At 53.5% G+C, this 18,397-nt stretch overlaps 1 protein-coding gene across 7 annotated transcripts in view; it reads right to left on the minus strand.

Annotated features, from left to right (window-relative positions):
• TPST2 (tyrosylprotein sulfotransferase 2) overlaps nt 1–18,397 on the minus strand; it is a 50,925-nt gene that overhangs the window by 9,170 nt on the left and 23,358 nt on the right. For 6 of the 7 annotated variants that reach the window (XR_006607170.1, XM_045081494.1, XM_013063524.2 and 3 more), the window contains 2 exons: nt 6,776–6,847; nt 2,163–3,068 (listed from right to left, as the gene is read on the minus strand). Coding sequence is in view for 6 of the 7 variants with exons in the window: in XM_045081494.1 (XP_044937429.1) it covers nt 2,163–3,004 (842 nt within the window). In the remaining variant the exon portion in view is untranslated. Of the gene's footprint in view, nt 1–2,162; nt 3,069–6,775; nt 6,848–10,445; nt 10,529–18,397 lie in introns of those variants that run through there. The other variant, XM_004766543.3, reaches the window with a different exon arrangement.

Raw genomic sequence — 18,397 nt, forward strand, 5'->3', positions numbered from 1 at the left:
AGAACCCACCTCACTGAGCTGTTCTGGGGAGTAAAGGAGTTCTTCTCAGAGGAGTGTATGTGGCATATTGTGAGGTCTCAGGAGGTGTTAGCTTTCTCTCTCTCTCACACACACACACACACACACAAGGAAATCCTATAGTTCGGTTTACAGGTTTTAAAGCAGAAATCATATGCTGTGCTTTTTGGTTTATGACTCTCACCAATGCCTTGTTCTTTTCTCCAGCTGTGTAGTGTCCCTGAATAGCTTATTTTCCCCATGCCCCTAAAGATGGCAACTTTGGTTCCTTTCACCCTCAGCTGCAACAGTGGAACCGCCAACCTGTTGAATGTGCTTCTCCACTCTTCCCTAGGACGAGCTCAACCAGCCATCTGAATCATGAGGATCCTACCGACTACAGGTCAAGGGCCTTGTACGTTGGAGGGAGGGGAACTCCCAGGATCCAGGGTCTGTTTCTAGATGCTTCCTTCAGATAACTTGGGAAGAGCGGGGGAAAAGAGGCCAGGACCAGGAGGGAGGAGAGCAGGGAGGATGAAGGGTGGGGATGGGTGGGAAGAGTAATAGGTTTGCAGTCTGCAGACTCGGATGGAAATCTCAACTCGGTTCACTTTGTCAAAGACCTCAGATATACGCATGGCCTTTCCAGGGCCCCAGATCTCCAGGACTGTGTGAGGCAGAAATAACACAGACACATACATCCCAGAACACAAATGGGAGCAATACTTGATAGGAGTAAAGAAAGCTGGAAAGGACCCATGTGTCCACGAACAGGAGATGTTGACTAAAACGCTGTGCTCTGCCAAGTGGAATATTACACAGCTGTCCAAAATGATGTCACGGTAGCAGGTCGGGGGCCATGGGCAAGTGGTCCCAAACACAAAGTGAAAAATGGTTATAGGGAGACATGCTGGGGTTCACTAGGACTCGTGTTCTCAACAGTCCCCAACAAAGGACCAACACATACCACATCAATCTGTGCATGGTGGGACTGTAGACTGTTTTTCCTTTCCCAGGGAAATCATCCCTATTTCCTACAACAAAGATATCTTCCTTCGGTCCTCTGATTCTTTTTGACATGATAATTTACAAAATCCCAGCTCTAGCATCTCGGGGATGCCTGGGCCTGATTGTGATGGAGACAGAAAGACGGCGCACTCTGATCCTGCATTGCCCACACGCTCTGGGTCTCAGGAGAAGGACGGCTCACCAAAGGAAGAAGGCAGAGAGCAAGAGATAGAGGAGGGAAAGAGGAGAGGTCCAGGATGCAGACAGCTTGAGAGCACAGGCTCTGGAATCCCCAACAGACCTCGGTTCAAATCCTGGCACCACACTTTGCCAGCCATGTGGCCTTAGGTAACTTCTCTCTGAGACTCAGTTTCTTCACCTGTAAAATGGGGATAGGAGTTCTTATGTCCTCAGGCTGCCTTGGTGATTAAAGAAAATATGCGTTGGGGGCTTAACTGAATGCTTACCACACCTTGGCACTCCCTCCATGGTAACAAGGATGAGAACGATGTATGTGCCAATAAAAGTCATGTCAGTGCTAACGTGATAACAACAACTATGATAGGAATAATAGCACCTAACATGTATTAACCTATTTGATGCTCACAGGTAGCTAGAAGGTTGATAGACTATACTATATACATACTATATATATATATATATATATATATATATATACACCATATATATACATGTATATATACACGTTACAGATAAGAAAATGGGGCACAACAGAGAGGCTGAGACACTTGCTCAAGGTCACAGGGCAGGGAACCCAGACAACCCGGTTCTGGATTAGTGTTTTTAAGTTAACCTTTGCCCACGATGGCTCACTACAAAGCACATTCAAAGCCTGCTGATTCTCAGAAAAGGGAAGAGCAGATGGTCCCACTTTTGTGGATATTTAGCTGAGGCTCAGAGAGGCACAGTGGCTTGGTCAGGGCCACAGAACTACGAGGAGGGAGGTACAATTCAAGGCTCTGCTCTTAACCACTTCCTTCCCAGACCTCTTCCATGCCCAGAGAGGAGGCTGAGGCTCAGAGAGGCACAGCGACTTGCCCAAGGCCCCACAGCTCAGAGAGACAGCGCTATTCTTCCCACCTGCTGTCTCTGACTTGGGGCCAGGGGGCTAGGTGGAGGGTGAGGGCTCCACTCACTTGGACAGGGACACACCCCCGGGCTTGCCAATGAGGTCCTCGTGGTGCAGGACAGCGTCGCTCCAGGCGATGCCCAGGAAGTCCAGGATGATCTTGAGGGAGCGCCTGGGGTGCAACACCAGCTGCTCATAGTACACGGGCAGGCACTTGTCCTTGCCCACCTCCATGCACTGGGCGTACATCACCTCAATGGCCTTGTTCCACTTAGTGAGGCAGTCACGGTAGCTGCTGAGGTCGAAGCCGGCAATGGTGACCTTGCGGGTAATCATGGAGTGCACGGACGCCCGACCATCCCGCACCATCAGCAGGAACTTGGAGTTGGGGAACAGGCGAGACAGGTACACAGAGGATTTGAGCGTGAAGGGGTCCTTGTTGCACAGCACGCGCGCCGGCTCACCGTGCTTGGCAATCACCTCCAGGATGAAGGCCTGCATGGCGGCGTCTAGCACCTCGTCCGTCACGCCTGCCTCGTCTAGCCGCAGCTTCTCGCGGCCGGACTTGGACCAGGCCTGGCGCATGGCGAGCACACGCGGGATGATACGTGTCTCCTCACCGCAGCGCACCTCGGGGTGGGCATCCAGCATGGCGCGCATCAGCGTCGTACCGCTGCGGGGCACGCCCCCCACGAAGATGAGCGGCATGGCCTTGCCATAGCGGTACTCCGCGTGGTCGGCGCCTACCATCACCAGGTCCTCCTGCTCCGGCCGCATGGCGCGCCGGGGACCGCGTGGACCCCCCAGCACCGCGCGGCACTCCAGCACCTGCTGCCCCACCTGGACTGCCAGCACTAGGGCCAGGGCGCAGCCAGCCGCCAGCAGCGCCCTCCGTACCGACAGGCGCATGCTGGGCCTGGGGTGGCAGGCCTGCTTCAGCGACTGGTCAGCGGGGGGACGGCGGCGCTCGCATCTGGGGGGAGAGAGAGAGGGACACCTGTGAGCCGCCGGCCCTAACCAACCTATCTCGATGGCAGGCTTTGCCGGACTGGTGGAGGGGAGTTAAGTACTCTCAGATCGACTCTCAGAATGTTTGCTCTGGGACGTCCCAATTCAGCCACATATCCACTCGGCAAGGGCACGGTTTTTGCGTGTTCTGTTCCTGGCTGTCTCTCCAGAGTCTGGCACCTCGCAGGGGCTCAGGAAGGATTTGGGGGATGTGCCTTGGTTGAAGGAGCAGGGCGAAGCCAGAAGCGCTAGGACATGAGGACCTTAGAAAGAGGAGGAAAGGGGCTCCTGGGAGGCTCAGTCAGTTAGGCATCTGCCTTTGGCTCAGGTCATGATCCCAGGGTCCCGTGATCAAGTACCACATCAGGCTCCTTGCTCAGTGGGGAGCCTGCTTCTCCCTCTCCCTCTTGCTCCCTCTGCTTGTGTTCTCTCTGTCAAATAAATAATCAAGAAAAGAACGAAAGAAGGAGGGATGGAAGGAGGAAGGAGGGAGGGAAGGAGGAAGGAAGGAAAGAAAGGGAAAGGAAAGAAAAAAAGGAAGGAAAGAAAGAAAAGAAAGAAAGGGAAAGAGGAGGAAAGGGGTGCCTAACTGGGGAGCACTTGAGCTGGGGTCCAAGATGCTAGCCCAGGCCGGCCTGCTCCAAGGGACCATAGTGCTATCCAGGAGACGGCTTGGAATATCCTGTCCTGTTCTGGGCCTCTGCTGGAATCACTACCCATTCACTCAGAGTAAAATAGTAAATGGGTAATTCATTCGATAAATGGGTACTAAGTATAAAAAGGTGCCAGGCACCGCTTCAGTGCTGGGGACAGGAAAGTAGATAAGACAGCAGGCCATCTGAACTCCAGCAGCTCACCTCCTAGTGGGGGAAGCAGCAGGACACAAGCTAGAGCCACAGGGTAAAAACCAGGCTTATACGGTGAGAGGGATCAAGTAAGGCAAGGAGAAGGGAGGTCAAGGAAGGCCTCCCGGAGGAGGTGGCATTCAAGCTGAGTCCTGGGTGAGAAGGAGTGGGCCATGTGAAGATGCATGGGAGGAGTGCTCCGGCAAAGGGGACAGAGAATACAAAGAGCCTCAGATGGAAGAGGGTGTGGGGTGTTCAAGAACCTCAGGAGGCAGATGGGAGGGAGAGGGAAAAACTGAGGGGGAAGGCACAGAAGCCACACAGGTTCTCAGGGGACAGGGGAAGGAGCTGCACTGAACTCTCAGGGAAGACCCTGGGGAGAGGGCCTGCAGGGGTGAGAGTGGAGGGAGGGAGGTCAGGGACCGGGCTCCTGCTGGGATCCTGGTCCTGGGGAGACTCAGGGATGCAGGGAGGGGGTGACGGATTCTACCTGAGTAGGTGAGGGAAGGCTTCCTGCAGGGGGAGGGCTGGTTTTCAAAGAGCCAGGTGGGGAAGAGAGAGGGGCTTGTTCCTGGCAAAGGGAACAGCCAATGCAAAGGCGGGGGCTGGGGGGGTGGGAAGGTGGGGGCAGGGCTGGGGAGCTGCACACAGCCTGGTGAGTGGGGCTGGGTCTGTGGGAAGGGAGCCCAAGCTGGTGTTTCTCAAAGGACACGAGGTTCAGCCGAAACCACTGAAGGACCCGTTATGCAGCTGGACTGGTCCACACCCAAGGGTCTGGGCTGCCCGGGCCCCCCCGGGGCCGCAGCAAGTGGGAAATCAACATCTGACGCACAATCTCAGGCCTGGGGTGCGAACAGCTGAGAGGCCTCAGCATTTCCTGGCCATGTGGCTTTGGGAGAGTCACTTCCCCCACGTAACCCACAGCTTCCTGGCTGCAAAGAGGGGTGGGGTGCACTGACCTCAAATCCTGCTGGGAGGGTTCTAGAAGCAACTGACACAGCACAGATTCATCTCAGTCTGGGCTCCCTGGCTTCTGGGAGCATTGAGAAATGGCTGGGGACCCTCTCCCCAGAAAACTGTATCTGTCCTAAGCTGCCAACAATGGTAGGGATTCCCTGGTGCCCTGAAGTCAGGGTCTGGGATGAGGAAATTTGACTCCAGAGCTATTTTCAGGGCAAAGGCAGGCTGGACAAGACATAAAGCTTCTTGGAAACCCCTCCAAGGACCTATCAACTTGTTCACGTGCTCATGAGACTCGAGACTAGAATTCTGTTTATTATTTCATGTCGGTGCTTCTGGGGGACAATCACATTTTAGTTTGAATTAGAGCCACCACCCTTTCCACCTGGCACTTGGTGGGGAGCGAGCGAATGGAGCTTTGGGGGAATAGAAGCGATGGGAGGGGCGGTACAGAGACAGGAAGAAAAGGGGTAATTTGGGAAGACTGTTTCCAGAAAGGATAGGTAGTGTGCATGGTCGTGTGTGTGTGTGTGTGTGTGTGTGTGTGTGTGTGTACTCTCTAGCTTATGTTTGGGGTTGGAAGTGATTTGGATCCCAAACATCAGGGAGAAAGGCCTGGAAGAAAGGACAGGCAAGAAAAGGAAAATGTTACTGACACACCAAATTTGCTTAATGCTGATCATTCATTTGGTTACAGCACTTTATTCCCTTTTTTTGGGGGGGGGGTAGGCTCCACACCCAGTGTGTGGAGCCCAAGGCGGGGCTTGAACTCCGGACCCTGAGATCAAGATCTGAGTTGAGATCAAGACTCAGTGGCTAAACCCACTGAGCCATCCAGGCACCCAAGATTATTAACACTTTAAAACAAGGCGCCCGATTTTTGTGTTTTTACATTTATGAAGCACTTGCTCAACTAAAACTTTTATTATCATGCCTCATGTAAAGGGACCGTCTCTACCACCCATGGGGGTAGGGAAGCCCCACCCTCAGCAGCTCAGAAAGAAGCCACTGGCTCAGGGTCACATGGCTGGAGTGGCAGGCCTGGAGCCACCAGGCTGAGGCCGAGCTGTTCGCCCGTCCTCAGACAGGACACACCCACAGGCCCGTCTTTGCCATCAGAAGAAAACAGCTCAAAGCAGACAGGTCAGCCCTGAGCAGAAAACAGAAAAGAACTGGGGGATCCCTTGAGAAGAAAAAGTAGGGTGACCTTGTAGAGAGATATAGCCAGTGACCCACAGAGCCAAAGGCAGCTTCCTGGCCATCCACAGCCAGGGACCCCAACTCTGGAGAGGCCAGACCGGTCCCCACTGGACGCTGTCCAGCGAGGTGTCCCAGCGTCCTGGCAGTGAGCATGGTGGGTGAGAGCCACAGCCGTGGCATCTGACGGCCCTGGGTTCAAATCCTCCCTCTGCCACTTGCCAGCTGGTAACTTACACAAGGGGCTTCACCCCTCTGAGCCTCTGTTCCCCGCTCAAAAAGGAAGGGGGAGCATAATAACCCTCTCTCAGAGGGCTATTATGAGGTTTAGGGAAATCTGGGGCTCAGCCAGCATACCAAGGCCCTGGGCAGATGGGACACAGAGGGTTTGGATTCTGGCCATGCCTGGAATCTGCTCCACAGTCCCCTGTGGGACTCAGCCTTCTTCTACCACCAGGTCTCTCTCTAAGAGACCAAGAGCTGCCGAGGCCTGCCCCCTGCATGCTGTCGGGACCCAGCTTGTTCCAGCACTGTATTTCTACCAGAGAGGACGATGCCAGCTGGGGGAATGTGGCTGCCCAGGAACAGAGCCCGGGGGATTGGAGCAGCTCTTTCTAGGGCAGTGTCTGGAGGTACCCAGAATCTGCAGGAGCCTTCTGGATGCACTTACCTTCCCTGGGCACTCTCATCACTGGGTCCCAGCCCTTGTGGCCGCTCGGCAAGACTGTCCACTGGCTGACCCCTGTGGAGGTGAAAGAGAGGCTGCATTACGGGTGGGTGTTGGAGAGGGGCTGGGTCCCATCAGAGGGGCAGAGGAGGGGGTCAGGATCCCCAGTGGGTATCTGGCGATGATTCTGGAGGGAAGTTTTCTGGGGGACGAGCTGGAGTGCCAGGGGAGGCCATCTGAGCCCAAGATCAGCTGGGGTCTGAACTTGCCTGGTCCTACAGGGAATGAAATGGCATGTTGCTTAGGCAGAGAGGTGTAAGCTGAGAATGTGAGCTAAGGCACGGCCACCTTAGGGAGCCCCTGGGCCTCTGCCAGCCAGGGTTCTTCCTTCCTCTCAGCCCAAGGACCTTGGGATAAGCAAGGATAAGGATAAGCAACCACTACCACCACTATACCACTAACCACCATCTGGAGCTGCTGGGTATGGTTGAACAGGTTGTACACTGCCCAATTCCAAAAGGGTACCACAAATCTAGCCTAGGATAAATATGGCACCCTGGCAGTGGGACATTCTCCTGCGGCTGCCACCCAGTAGTGACCAAATGCCTACTATGTGAGTGCCTTGTATCATTTAGTCCCCCTACGAGGAGAGAATGAGGATCCCAGTTTTAAAGAAGAGAAAAAGAGGAAGAGCAACTGACCCAGGGACTGCTGGAACCAGGAGATGCCCAGCTATATCTGTGAGACTCAGATGCCCAGCTCTTTTTTCATTTTTTAAAAGAGTTTAATTATTTATTTGAGAGAGAGAGAGAGAGAGAGAGCATGAGCAAGGAGAGGGGCAAAGAAGAGGGAGAAGCATGCTCCCCTACTGAGCAGGGAGCCAGACACGGGGCTCCATCTAGGACCCCGGGATCATTAACTGAGCTGAAGGCAGGCGCTTAATTGACTAAGCCACCGAGGTGCCTCCAGGCATCCAGCTCTTAACCATTGCACTAAAGGAACCGGGCCACGAGTACAATGGGTTCTGGCAGGAAGCTAGGGTGAAGGTGGAACCAAGTGGGCTCCTGGTGTACATCCCACTGCTGTGTCCTTACCCTTCACAGTGGGGAGGAGTTCTAGCCTGGTTCTCCCCTTCCCCCACATTACAGAGGGGATGACTGAGGCCCACAAGGGAAATCACATCACAGCCTCACACGTGGAGTCTGGGGCTCTTGGTCCCTTCGCAGGACGTGGGGGTTTCAGAACACAGCTCTGCAGCTGGACGACTCCCTGAATACATAAATCATCGGTCCTCTGGGCCTCAGTTTTCCTGTCTCATAAAATGTGTTGTTTGTTGAAAGCTCTCAACGACCTTTTCATAGTGAGTACCCAGAATCTCCAAAGTATTTGTGTGGTGCTGGTTATGTGCCAGGTGTAAGGCCCTTGCTGCACTTCTGTCCTCGCTCCCTCTTCACTCACTCCTCGCATCGGTCCTTTGGGCCTGTCCTCGAAAAAGCGGGCTGCTGAGTTCTCACAAATGGAGAAGGGGGATGTCCAGGTGTAACCACAACAACCAGCACCCCCTGAGCTCCTGGGGCCCAGGTGGCCCACAGCCGAAGCCTGCCTCTTGGAACAAATATAAACAATTAGGGCCAGGGCACTTGAAGCTCTTCCGGCCAAGAGCGAGATGGCTGGGGCCCAGATGCCCCCGGCTGGTCCTTGAAATGCCACAGTACTCTGTGCGGTGCTTGTGCTCTGGGAAGCCTGCCAGCCACAGGCTGGGTGGTGGGGAGGGTGGGGTGCTGCCACAGCCTCCCAACCACTGGTCAGGCATTTACATTTAAATTCAGCTCCTTGAGTGCCCCCACATTTCAAGAGCCTGGTAGCCCTGTGGGGGCCCGGGCAGGCACCCTGCTGGATAGGGCAGGTCTGGGGTGAGGTGAGCAAACAGTGGTCCTAGTGCCAAATCCAACCGTCACCCTAAGAATGGCTTTTAGCTCAGGTCATGATCACAGAGTCCTGGGATCAAGCCCTGCATCAGGCTCCCTGTTCAGTCAGGGGGGTGGGGGTGTGTGTCTTCTTCTCCCTCTCCCTCTGCTCCTCTCCTCCCTGCTCCCTGCTTGCTTTTTCTCTCTCTTTCTCTCAAATAAATAAATAAATAAAATTTTTAAAAGTCTTACTTTTTTCTAAGGGGAGGAGGAGGGGGAGGACGGGAAGAGAAGGGGACCCGGGAAAAGAAGAGAAGCAGCAACAAAAACCATACCCACTCTGCAAAACCTGAACTACTTAGTATCTGGACATTTTTAGAACAGGTCTGGGGCTCCCGCTCTAGAACATTCCCATCAAGGACAGGAAGTTCTACCAGAGGGCACTGACTTGGAAGACAAATGAGATGCATGGAACCCTTCCTGGTTCTCCAGTTTACAAGTGACGCAGGCCCTTGTGGGGACAGGATACATATAATTATGCCCAAGAGCAAAACTGCCACATCAGCCGAACCAAAGAGCAAACACAAACCACAAAAAGAAAGAAAGACAAGAAGGAAATACCAACAATTCGAAACACCACCAGGAGTGGTGTTTGGCGATAACATGTTTCTCCTCAAGACATACTTTCAGAGTGTTGGCATCTTGTCTTTCTCTAGAATAAAGTAATAGAACTAGTACATTTAGAAATCTATGCCACACAAGGTTGGGGGGAGGGGGCGGGCAGGCTGCTTGGGCTGGCTCTGATCCAGGTTCCACCAGCTACTGGCTGTGTGACCTTAGGCAAGTCACGAAGCCTCTCTGAACCTCAGTTTCTGCATCTGTAAAATGGGGAGAAGAGCAATACCTGAGAGGGCATTTGCAGTGTGGTCAGTGCCAAAGAGGAACTCGCCTTCTAGGGGTGCTGGGAGGTGGAACTAAGTTAGAACATGTTAGACCAGCGCTCCACAAACAGCAAGTGCTGTTTCCCCTTTGCCCTTTCCCTTTCCTGTTTCATGCTGGCCAGAACCTCTTAAGGTGAGGCCCTTTATGGCCATGTGATGGGTGAGGAGACTGAAAGGTGGAGAGCTGAAGTGGTTTGCAGAAGCCACACATCCAGCAGAGAGAAGAGTCAGTTTCCAAAGCTGGCTGTGTCCCCAAGATGCTGTCCTGGGCGTCACGTCACGTGACTCATAAAATGGGGGCAAGCAGGGGAGGCCAGCAGGGATTCTGCTCTCTCTCTCTCTGCACTGGCTCATGACCACTGGAAGGGAAGAACGGGGAGAGGGCTGTTCACGACCCCCTTAGGCCCACGTTCATTCATTCCACGGACGTTTATACCTACTGTGTGCGAGGCACTGACCGGGACGCTAGGACACATAGAGGGTAGCAGACAGAGGGCCCAGCCCTCGTGGAGCTAACACCCTGCTGGGGATAATGCGTGAGGGATAATGAGGCCTGTGACAAATGCTCAGAAGGAAATGCCCACAGTGGGGCAGGGAGACGGGCCATAACGTGTCACAGAAGGAGGTGACATTAACACTGAGACCACGCCAATCCAATCCCAGGTTCAGGCTCCTGTGAATTTTCAAACTCAGCATGGTTCCTTCAGGCTGAGAGGTGTATCCACCGCTCTCCCCCCCCCCCCCCCCCGCCTTCCCTCCACCCCACACTGGGGAGGGGGGCTGGACCACAGGATGCCAGGGAAGCAGGCAGGTGGCTGCACTTACAGAGTGGCCTTGGAGCATGGCCCAGGGCCCCTGTGGGCAGGCTCAGCCATCAGCCCTGCAATCTCTCTCTGTGGGCATCAGCTCCCAAACATTCCATTGCCGTGGCTACGCCCCCACCCCCACAGATGTCAACACCCCGACCCCCTGGGGAGACAGGAGACCAGTGCTCTCTGGGGCCAGGCCCCTGGGGATCAGAGACCTGTGCCCCACTCTGGAGGGACACCAGCCAGAAAAAGAGGTCAAAGGTTAATTCTGGAGCATAAAAGCATTCTCAGTGCTTAAAAAGGGAAGAAGAGAAGGTGGGCTGGCTCTCTACATTCAAGTATGAGCTCTTACTTACTGAGCACTTACTTATTTTTTTAAAGATTTTAGGTATTTGAGAGAGAGAAAGAGAATGCAGGCACACAAGCAGGGCATAGGGGCAGGTAGAGGGAGAGGGAGATGGCAGGGAGCCCAAAGTGGGGCTTGATCCCAGGACTCTAGAACTTTTGACTCTAGAACTTTTTTGATCTTTACACTTTTTACCGAAAATGACCTAAACAGAGTCCCCCACATGCAGTCCAGTATCCCCCTAAGAGGCCCAGTTCGGCCCCCTATTAGGCACAAGTTGGGAATGGGAGTGATGAGGCCCAGGGCTCACATCCCAGCTCCCCGACTCAGAGGAGGCTGAGGTCACTGTGGTGTCACTCATGTGACTCTGGACTGGCTCTCTGAGCCCCAGTGTTCCCACCGGACAAATGGGAATAACAACGGGAGGAACTGCGGCCGGAAGACAGGAGTGGCCTGGGGAGGCTGGATCAGCAAGTCTCCTCTGTAAAGGGCCAGCGAGCCAAGGATCTTGGCCACGTGGGTCACACGGTCTGTGAGGCCACCTCTCCATTCACAAAAGCCGCTGTACACGAAAGGAAGGAGGGTGGCCGAGTTCCAATTTACAAAATCGAGCAGCGAGCTCGGTTTGTCCCGCAGGCCTCCGTTGGCCGACCCCCTGGTCTGGTGTGCTGCAATCAGGGCAGCACACGCCCCCACCTGGTGTCGGGGGCTCAGGCTCAGGCAACCCCAGGAAATGCAGATGCAATTCGCCCCAGTGGGAGTTGCTGTGTATTTCGTTTCTGGGCTCCATCCCAGAAGGGCCAGCGGGAGACCTCAGGTGGCCAGCCTCCAGTGGGTGAGAGAAAAATGTACAACTCGGGAAAACAAATAGTTCATTTTAAAAAAAAGAAAAAAGCAGTAGCAGCACAAGCACGCACACAGAATCATCTGGCATCTGGTTCTGTTGCCAAGTAAAGCCTCGGGGAGAGAAATTCCTGTGTGCCCAGTGCTGCTCTGGGCATTCTGTTTTTCACCACCGCCCTGGGGGCAGATACTATGATTAGCCTCTGACAGAGAAGGTAAGGCTCAGAGAGGCAAGGTGTCGAGCTCAAGGTCACACAGATGATTAACAGCCTGAGCTGGGACCCAGGTCTGACAGAGGCCAGAACCCAAGCTCTTCTTAATCACTTCCCTGAAAGCCTACCCCACCCAGTGCACAGATGGGGAAGCCATTTGTCACGTGGCCGCTCAAGGTAGCCACCAGCTCAGCCCCCACCCTGTGCACCGCAACCCCCCCACTCCCAGCATGGCCCACTCAAGGCTTCCTGCTTGGGAACATGGGGGCCCCTGCTTGGTAAACAATGCAACAGGACACACACACACAAGTACACATACACATACACGCATGTACAGGAACCCATTCAAACCCACAGGGGACCCTGTCTCCATTCCTCTGCCAAGAAGCTGCCAGGGGTGGGAAATGAGCACTGGAGTAGGAGTCCTGGTTCTGCAGATGACCAGCAATGCGGTCCCCGTCAGGGTAAAGGGTGGGGGGACGTATTCCCTAACTTCTCCGTGCCTGCTTCCTCATCTGTGAAATGGGGATACTAACGGAGCTATGAGGGTTAAACAAATAACCTGCCAGTGCTCACAAAAGGCTCTGTGATTGTACCACTGTGAGTCCTCCCCTTTCCTTTGGTTCTCAAACCCCCATGCTGCAGACCCCTGGGTCCCACACCCAAACATTTGATTTGGAAATCAGGTGATGAAGCCCAGGGATCTGCCTTTCACCTCCCACCCCATTGCTAGAGGAAATGCTGCTTAGGGCACTGGAGCTGGTGGTCGAGTTGCCCACTGCCCAGCCAGGTCCCCACACAATGGTGCAGGGCAGCATCAGGGCACAGACCCATGTCTAGCTGGTCTTTGACACCTTTGTGCCACCGAGCCCTTTAACTGTCTGGTGACACTGATGGGCCCCTTCTGCAAAGAGTGCTGTATTTTTTTTCTTTTCTTTTTTTTTGAGAGCGAGCGAGTATGCATAAGCAGCTGGGGGAGGGGGGAGCAGGGGAGAGAATCTCAAGCAGACTCCATGCCCAGCGTGGAGTATGGCACGGGGTTTGATCCCACGACCCTGATATCATAACCTGAGCCAAAATCGGGAGTTGGCCACTTAATGGACGGAGCCATCTAGGCACCCCTAGAGTGTTTTGAAGTAGAATAAAATACAAAGGATCAAAAGAACACCAATTATAGTGGAATCTGGCTAAGGACAGCATTACCAAAAAAATGCTCTGATAAAGTGACCTACATACACATTTAATAAAACAATAAACACAATCTAGGGGCAGGCCCCACAGCAAATGTAAGGTGCATGCTATGATTAAGAAGAGAAATCTGTAGCCACTGGCAAGCAATGTAAAGATATATGTGGTTTCTGGGGCACCTGGGTAGCTCAGTCACTAAGCGTCTGCCTTGGGCTCAGGTCAGGATCCTGGGATTGAGCCCCACAATGGGGCTCTCCCTCTCCCACTCCCCCTGCTTGTGCTCCCTCTCTCACTGTGTCTCTCTCTGTCAAATAAATAAATAAAACCTTAAAAAAAAAAAAAAGATATACATGGTTTCTGTTGGTCACCAAGGCCCTGCTGTCTGGATCTGTGACCTACACAGACCAGGAAGAATTGTTAAATCGGAGTCAGGGAAATCTTCCTCCAAACTCCCAGGCCCCTCAGAGGCCATCCAAAGACTAAGCCTCCAGGAGCCAGAGAACCTGTACTCCTGCCTGGGGAGGGGCAGGGTCTCCAGTTCCCACACATTGCCTCACGACACTGACCAACATAAGAGCAAGAGGGGAAATCCTGAGGGCAGAACCTAGAGCGTGGCTTGGGTCTTTTGGTTTCACATAAAAAATAAAAGGAGGAGACAATATGACTAGTAGGAAGAAACATGACCTCCACCCATGCTGGCAACACACGCCAGCACATGACCTTGGCTATGAACTCAAGTTCAAAGCAAGTGGAGGACACCAGGGACTGGAGTTGGGGCAACCTTGGCCCCAGACACTGAACACAACCCTGCAGGGAAGGAGAACGAGTTGTGTGTCTCAGTCGTCAGCGGGGCACAGAGCCCCAGGCGGCCACTCAGCCAGCCTCTGTGCCTCAGCTTCCTCATCTGTAAAATGGGTCCAACCATCCTTAGGAGCAAGGCTGCTGTGAGGATTCAAAGAGATGGCGACTTCACCGAAGAGCGAGCAGAGGGCAGGCCCGTCTTTCTCCAAACCACACATCCCGCATGTAAAGTTGAGACACACAGGCTGTGGCCTTTGTGGTCCACCAACCCGGAAGGCAGAGCAGAGAGTAACATTCCGTGACCCAGGACTAGGGGAAGGGGCTTTTAATCTTACATGCTCTGCTCAGGCACCGTGCCACCAGGACATGCTTCTTCCCTCTCCGGGACTCAGTTTCCCTGCCACTGACTTCCAGTGGGTGGCCGAACTCTGAGGTTCCTTTCCCTGCCCCATACCCAGCTTCAATGGCTAGAACCTTCTTTGAGGCAACCCCTCACAGGGTGCCCCATGGAAGATTTCACTTGACAAGGAACTCAGGGTTAGCATTTTATTTTTTTTAACACTTTATTTGAGATAGGACGAGAGTGAGAGAGCATAAGCACGGGTAGCAGCAGGCAGAGAGAGAAGCAGACTCCCTACCGAGCAGGGAGCCCGATGTGGGGCTTGTTCCCAGGACCCTGAGATCATGAGCTGAGCTGAAGGCAGACGCTTAACTGACTGAGCCACCCAGGTGCCCAGGGTTAAAGAGGACAAGAGAGGTGGTTTCCTTATCTGTAGAATGAAAACAGGCAGTGCCCACCTCCTTCGGCAGCGTAGAGGGAATAAGATAATACCTCCAAAGTGTTATCCACGCCCTGACTCATGCTGAGCCCCCAGTACAGTACACGTGGCCCAGGATACCCCCACGCTCCCGGCTGTCAATGACATGAGCCCTGAAGGCAACCTGGGACAAGGCTTTTCACCCCTCTGAAACTTAAGATGGAAACGGCATTTCAGGCTCATGCGAGGGCCCCCCTGCTTAGGGTGACCAAAGCAGACGGCCAGGTACCGGGTATCCTGATAACTCTTTGAGGACTAGAAGCCATGGATGCTCCAGCCACCTACACACTCAAGTTTTGGGAAATCTGTCCGGTCCAGCCTGTCTGGATTACACCCCACAGAGCTCTGGCAAATTCCCATGGCAGCCGAGTGGCTCTCCACACCAGGCAGAGGCACTGTTCCAAGCAGAATACTCCCCAGGGCTGCAGACGGGGCCATGTACACTACCGTGGCTTCTCCTAATTGGTCTTCCTTCCTTCCGTCCCCGGCCAGCACCCAGCTCATGTGTCCGCCTCAAAGAGAACACGGGAGATGAGGCGAGGGGCGGGGTGGCCCAACAGTGGTTAAGGGCAGAGGTGGACGGCCCAGGGGGACCCAGTCCAAGTTTGATTCTGCCAAGGAATAGGCCATGAGACCTGGGGCCAGTTCACAGCAATGGCCTGTGTCATCTGTAGAATGAGCTGAGTGGCCTATCTCGGAGGGTTGCTGGGATGACTGTTGAGGCAAGTGCTCAGGGCAGGACCCGGCAGGAGGAGGATTCCAGTAAACGCCAGCTATTAAATTATCATCACCTGTAATTAGATATTCTCATTAACCTTTCCATGGTATACACAACAGACCTGGATGCAACCCTATAAAAATTCACTATGCTGTTGGTGCCCGAGTGGCTCAGCTGGCTGAGGGTTTGACCTGATTTCTGCTCAGGTTGTGGTTTCAGGGTTGTGGGATCAAGTCCCGCACTGGGCTCCAAGCTCAGCACAGAGTCTGCTTCTCTCTCGCCCTCTGCCCCTCCCCCCCTTCTCAATCTCTCTCTCTCAAATAAATAAAATCTTAAAAGAAAATTCATTACCCTTCAAGACATCCAAGGTAAGTTAGGTGACAGAAAGGCTGACTGATCCCATGCTGGTAAATATTTATGTTGGAAAAATACTCTAGAAAGATACACCCTAAAATGTTAACTGGAACTTCATGTATTTCTCCTTTTCTTCCCCCTAATTTTCTAGCTCTCCTACAAGGGATATGTTTCAATGGTGTGATACAGGAGAAAAGAGGGGAAAAATGAAATCGGGGTGATTTCTAGGCTTGCTTGCTGCATAACTTGGACACCTTCAGCCCTGGAATACAGAGCCAGTTTTTAAGAAAGCCCAGGGGAAGCCCAGAGAGCACAGTCTGGTCAAGGTCATGGAGCAGGCCAGGCCTGGGCCCAGCTCTCTAGACACCCAGCCTCCTCTCTGAGGGCATCGTTCTGGCTCATTCTCCTAACAAGACTAGGGTAGGTTGGCCTCCTGATTAAAAGTCTGGCTCTAGAGTCAGTCTGAGGATCCCAGCAGAGCCAGAAGCTACGTGACCTTGGGCAAGACACTCAACTACTGTGGACATCAGTCTCCTCATATGTAAGATGAGAATCAGACTTGCAGCAGCGCCAGATAGTTTCTGTCTGGATTAAATAAAATAATACATGGAAAGCACTTTGTACCTTTCCTGAAAACAGTTGGTGCTCTGGGTCCTATTATTATAGTTATCACTATAATTAGTATTTGCAATTTAGTGATGTCATGGAAAATCCTTTGAAGGGCATGGAATTATAACCCAGCAGGAACAGGAAAGAAATTCAGACTTGGGTACTTGGGAGCCATGGCAAGTATTTGAGCGAGAGAGGTGCAATGTGACTCTGAAGCTGCACAAGGCTGGAAGCCAGTGGCCATCTCCAGGAGCCTTCTTGGCCAGGGTCCTCTGTCACAGGCTCCACATCCTAGGCTGTCCCACTGGTGCTGCGGGGCAAAAACAGCACAAGCCACGCCCCCATCACTTCCAGTTCTGCCAGCTTCCTGGGCGCCAGCTGGGCTGGTGAACATCAATCGAGCCCCAAGCTGGGGGACGTGAAGCAACCCAGATGGCCTCAGTCCACAGGTGGGATGACCAGGAGGTCCGAACACCTGGCAGGGTCCCCGGGGCGACAGGGAAGAAATGGCACCTACTTCAGGGCCACAAAGACTGATGCCCTTCTACTTTCCCGTGTGACCTTAGGACAGTCCCCCCTCTCTCAGAGATAATTTGCCCACATGCAAATGGGGTCTTAATGTTTCCATGTGCTTAAGGGCTGCCGGTGGTAGGGAACGTGTGCAACAAAATACAGCAATAAAGCAACAGTGGTTTCCTTCGGCTGCACTCCCATGGCCTGCCAGGCACCGTGCTGGGTGCTGCAGGCACATACTTTAACCAAACCCTCACAATCTAGAAGTCCTGTACCCTTCCTAGTTCTAAAATTTACTTAAGTAGTCAAGTCACAGGTATCATCTCCATATTAAAAAACAAAAACAAAAACAGAGAACGCTTAAGTCTCTTTGGAGCCAAGTCTCCAACCACTACTGACGGGTTTGGGGAGGCTGACCGCCCTTCTTTCCGGGGGGTCCCAGTGGAACCCACATCTGAATGGACACCACACAGGGCCTCTCTCCCACCCTCCCAAACACCCATCCTCCCCTCCTTCCATCCACACGCGGTCATATCCCACCACAGACCGATTTTCCTTGAGGGAAAATTGTCCCAATTGGCAATGTCTGGAGACAGTTTTCGTTGTCACAAGTAATAAGGCTCGTCTCACAAGCAGAGGTGAGGGATGCCGCCAAGCATCCTACGATGTCCAGGTCAGCCCCCCACCCCACCCCACAGACAATCATCGGACCCCCAAATGTCAGCGTGGCCAACACAAGCTTCTGAAACTTGCTGGGTCACAGAGGTATTTCCACACCAGCACACTGGTTCGACCATCCAGGAAACACTGCTTGAGCACCTGCTGTGTGCCCCATAGCCCAGCCAGACAGTCTAGCATGGGTCACTTTGGCTAATGACACAGGGAAAGCCCCTGCACTCAGAGTGGGCTCATCCTCACACAAGACCCATATGAATCGGACTGGATCGTCCTCCCTCCTTTTAATTGCTCCAGAGCATCCCCTTCCTCCCCCAGCAGGGATGGCCCATCATGCAGGCCCAAACCCTCCCTGCTGGACATTTAGGCTTTCTTCTTTGCTGCAACCCGCCCTACCACACAGGAAAAGGCCTCCTTGAGCCCACGTTGAGAGGCCCCCTAGGGCTTCCTGGAAACCTGCCAGTCCCTCCTGGAGGTTCCACATCAAATTGCATTTCAACAGGCCGCAGGGATTCCCATGCACCTTAGAACTTGAGCAGCACAGATCTAGGGAGCTATGTATAAAGGGGGTCAGCTGCCTGGCCAGGCATCCTCAGATCACAGCAGAAACTGCCAGAGTACCCCCAAAAGACCCTCTGGCCAGTGGTCTTTAAGGTCCACCACCCCTGCCCACTGTCTGTACCAATTTCATTTGCCAGACGCTGCTGTTTTGATGAGGCAGATGGATCTTCCCCTTTTCAGCTATGAGGCTGATCAACGTGTCCAGACAACCAGAACCCAGGTCCGGTGACCTGTAAGGCCTCTCCCAGCTCTGCCTTTTTAGAATTTGGCCACGTCCCGGGCATGTTCCCTGCCAGCTTCCTGCCCGCCCACTCTGGCTGTCGGCACATG

The sequence above is a fragment of the Mustela putorius genome, unplaced genomic scaffold (assembly GCF_011764305.1).
Source record: "Mustela putorius furo isolate JIRA1106 unplaced genomic scaffold, ASM1176430v1.1 tig00000578_pilon_pilon_pilon, whole genome shotgun sequence".
In the NCBI taxonomy this organism is placed as follows: Eukaryota; Metazoa; Chordata; class Mammalia; order Carnivora; family Mustelidae; genus Mustela; species Mustela putorius.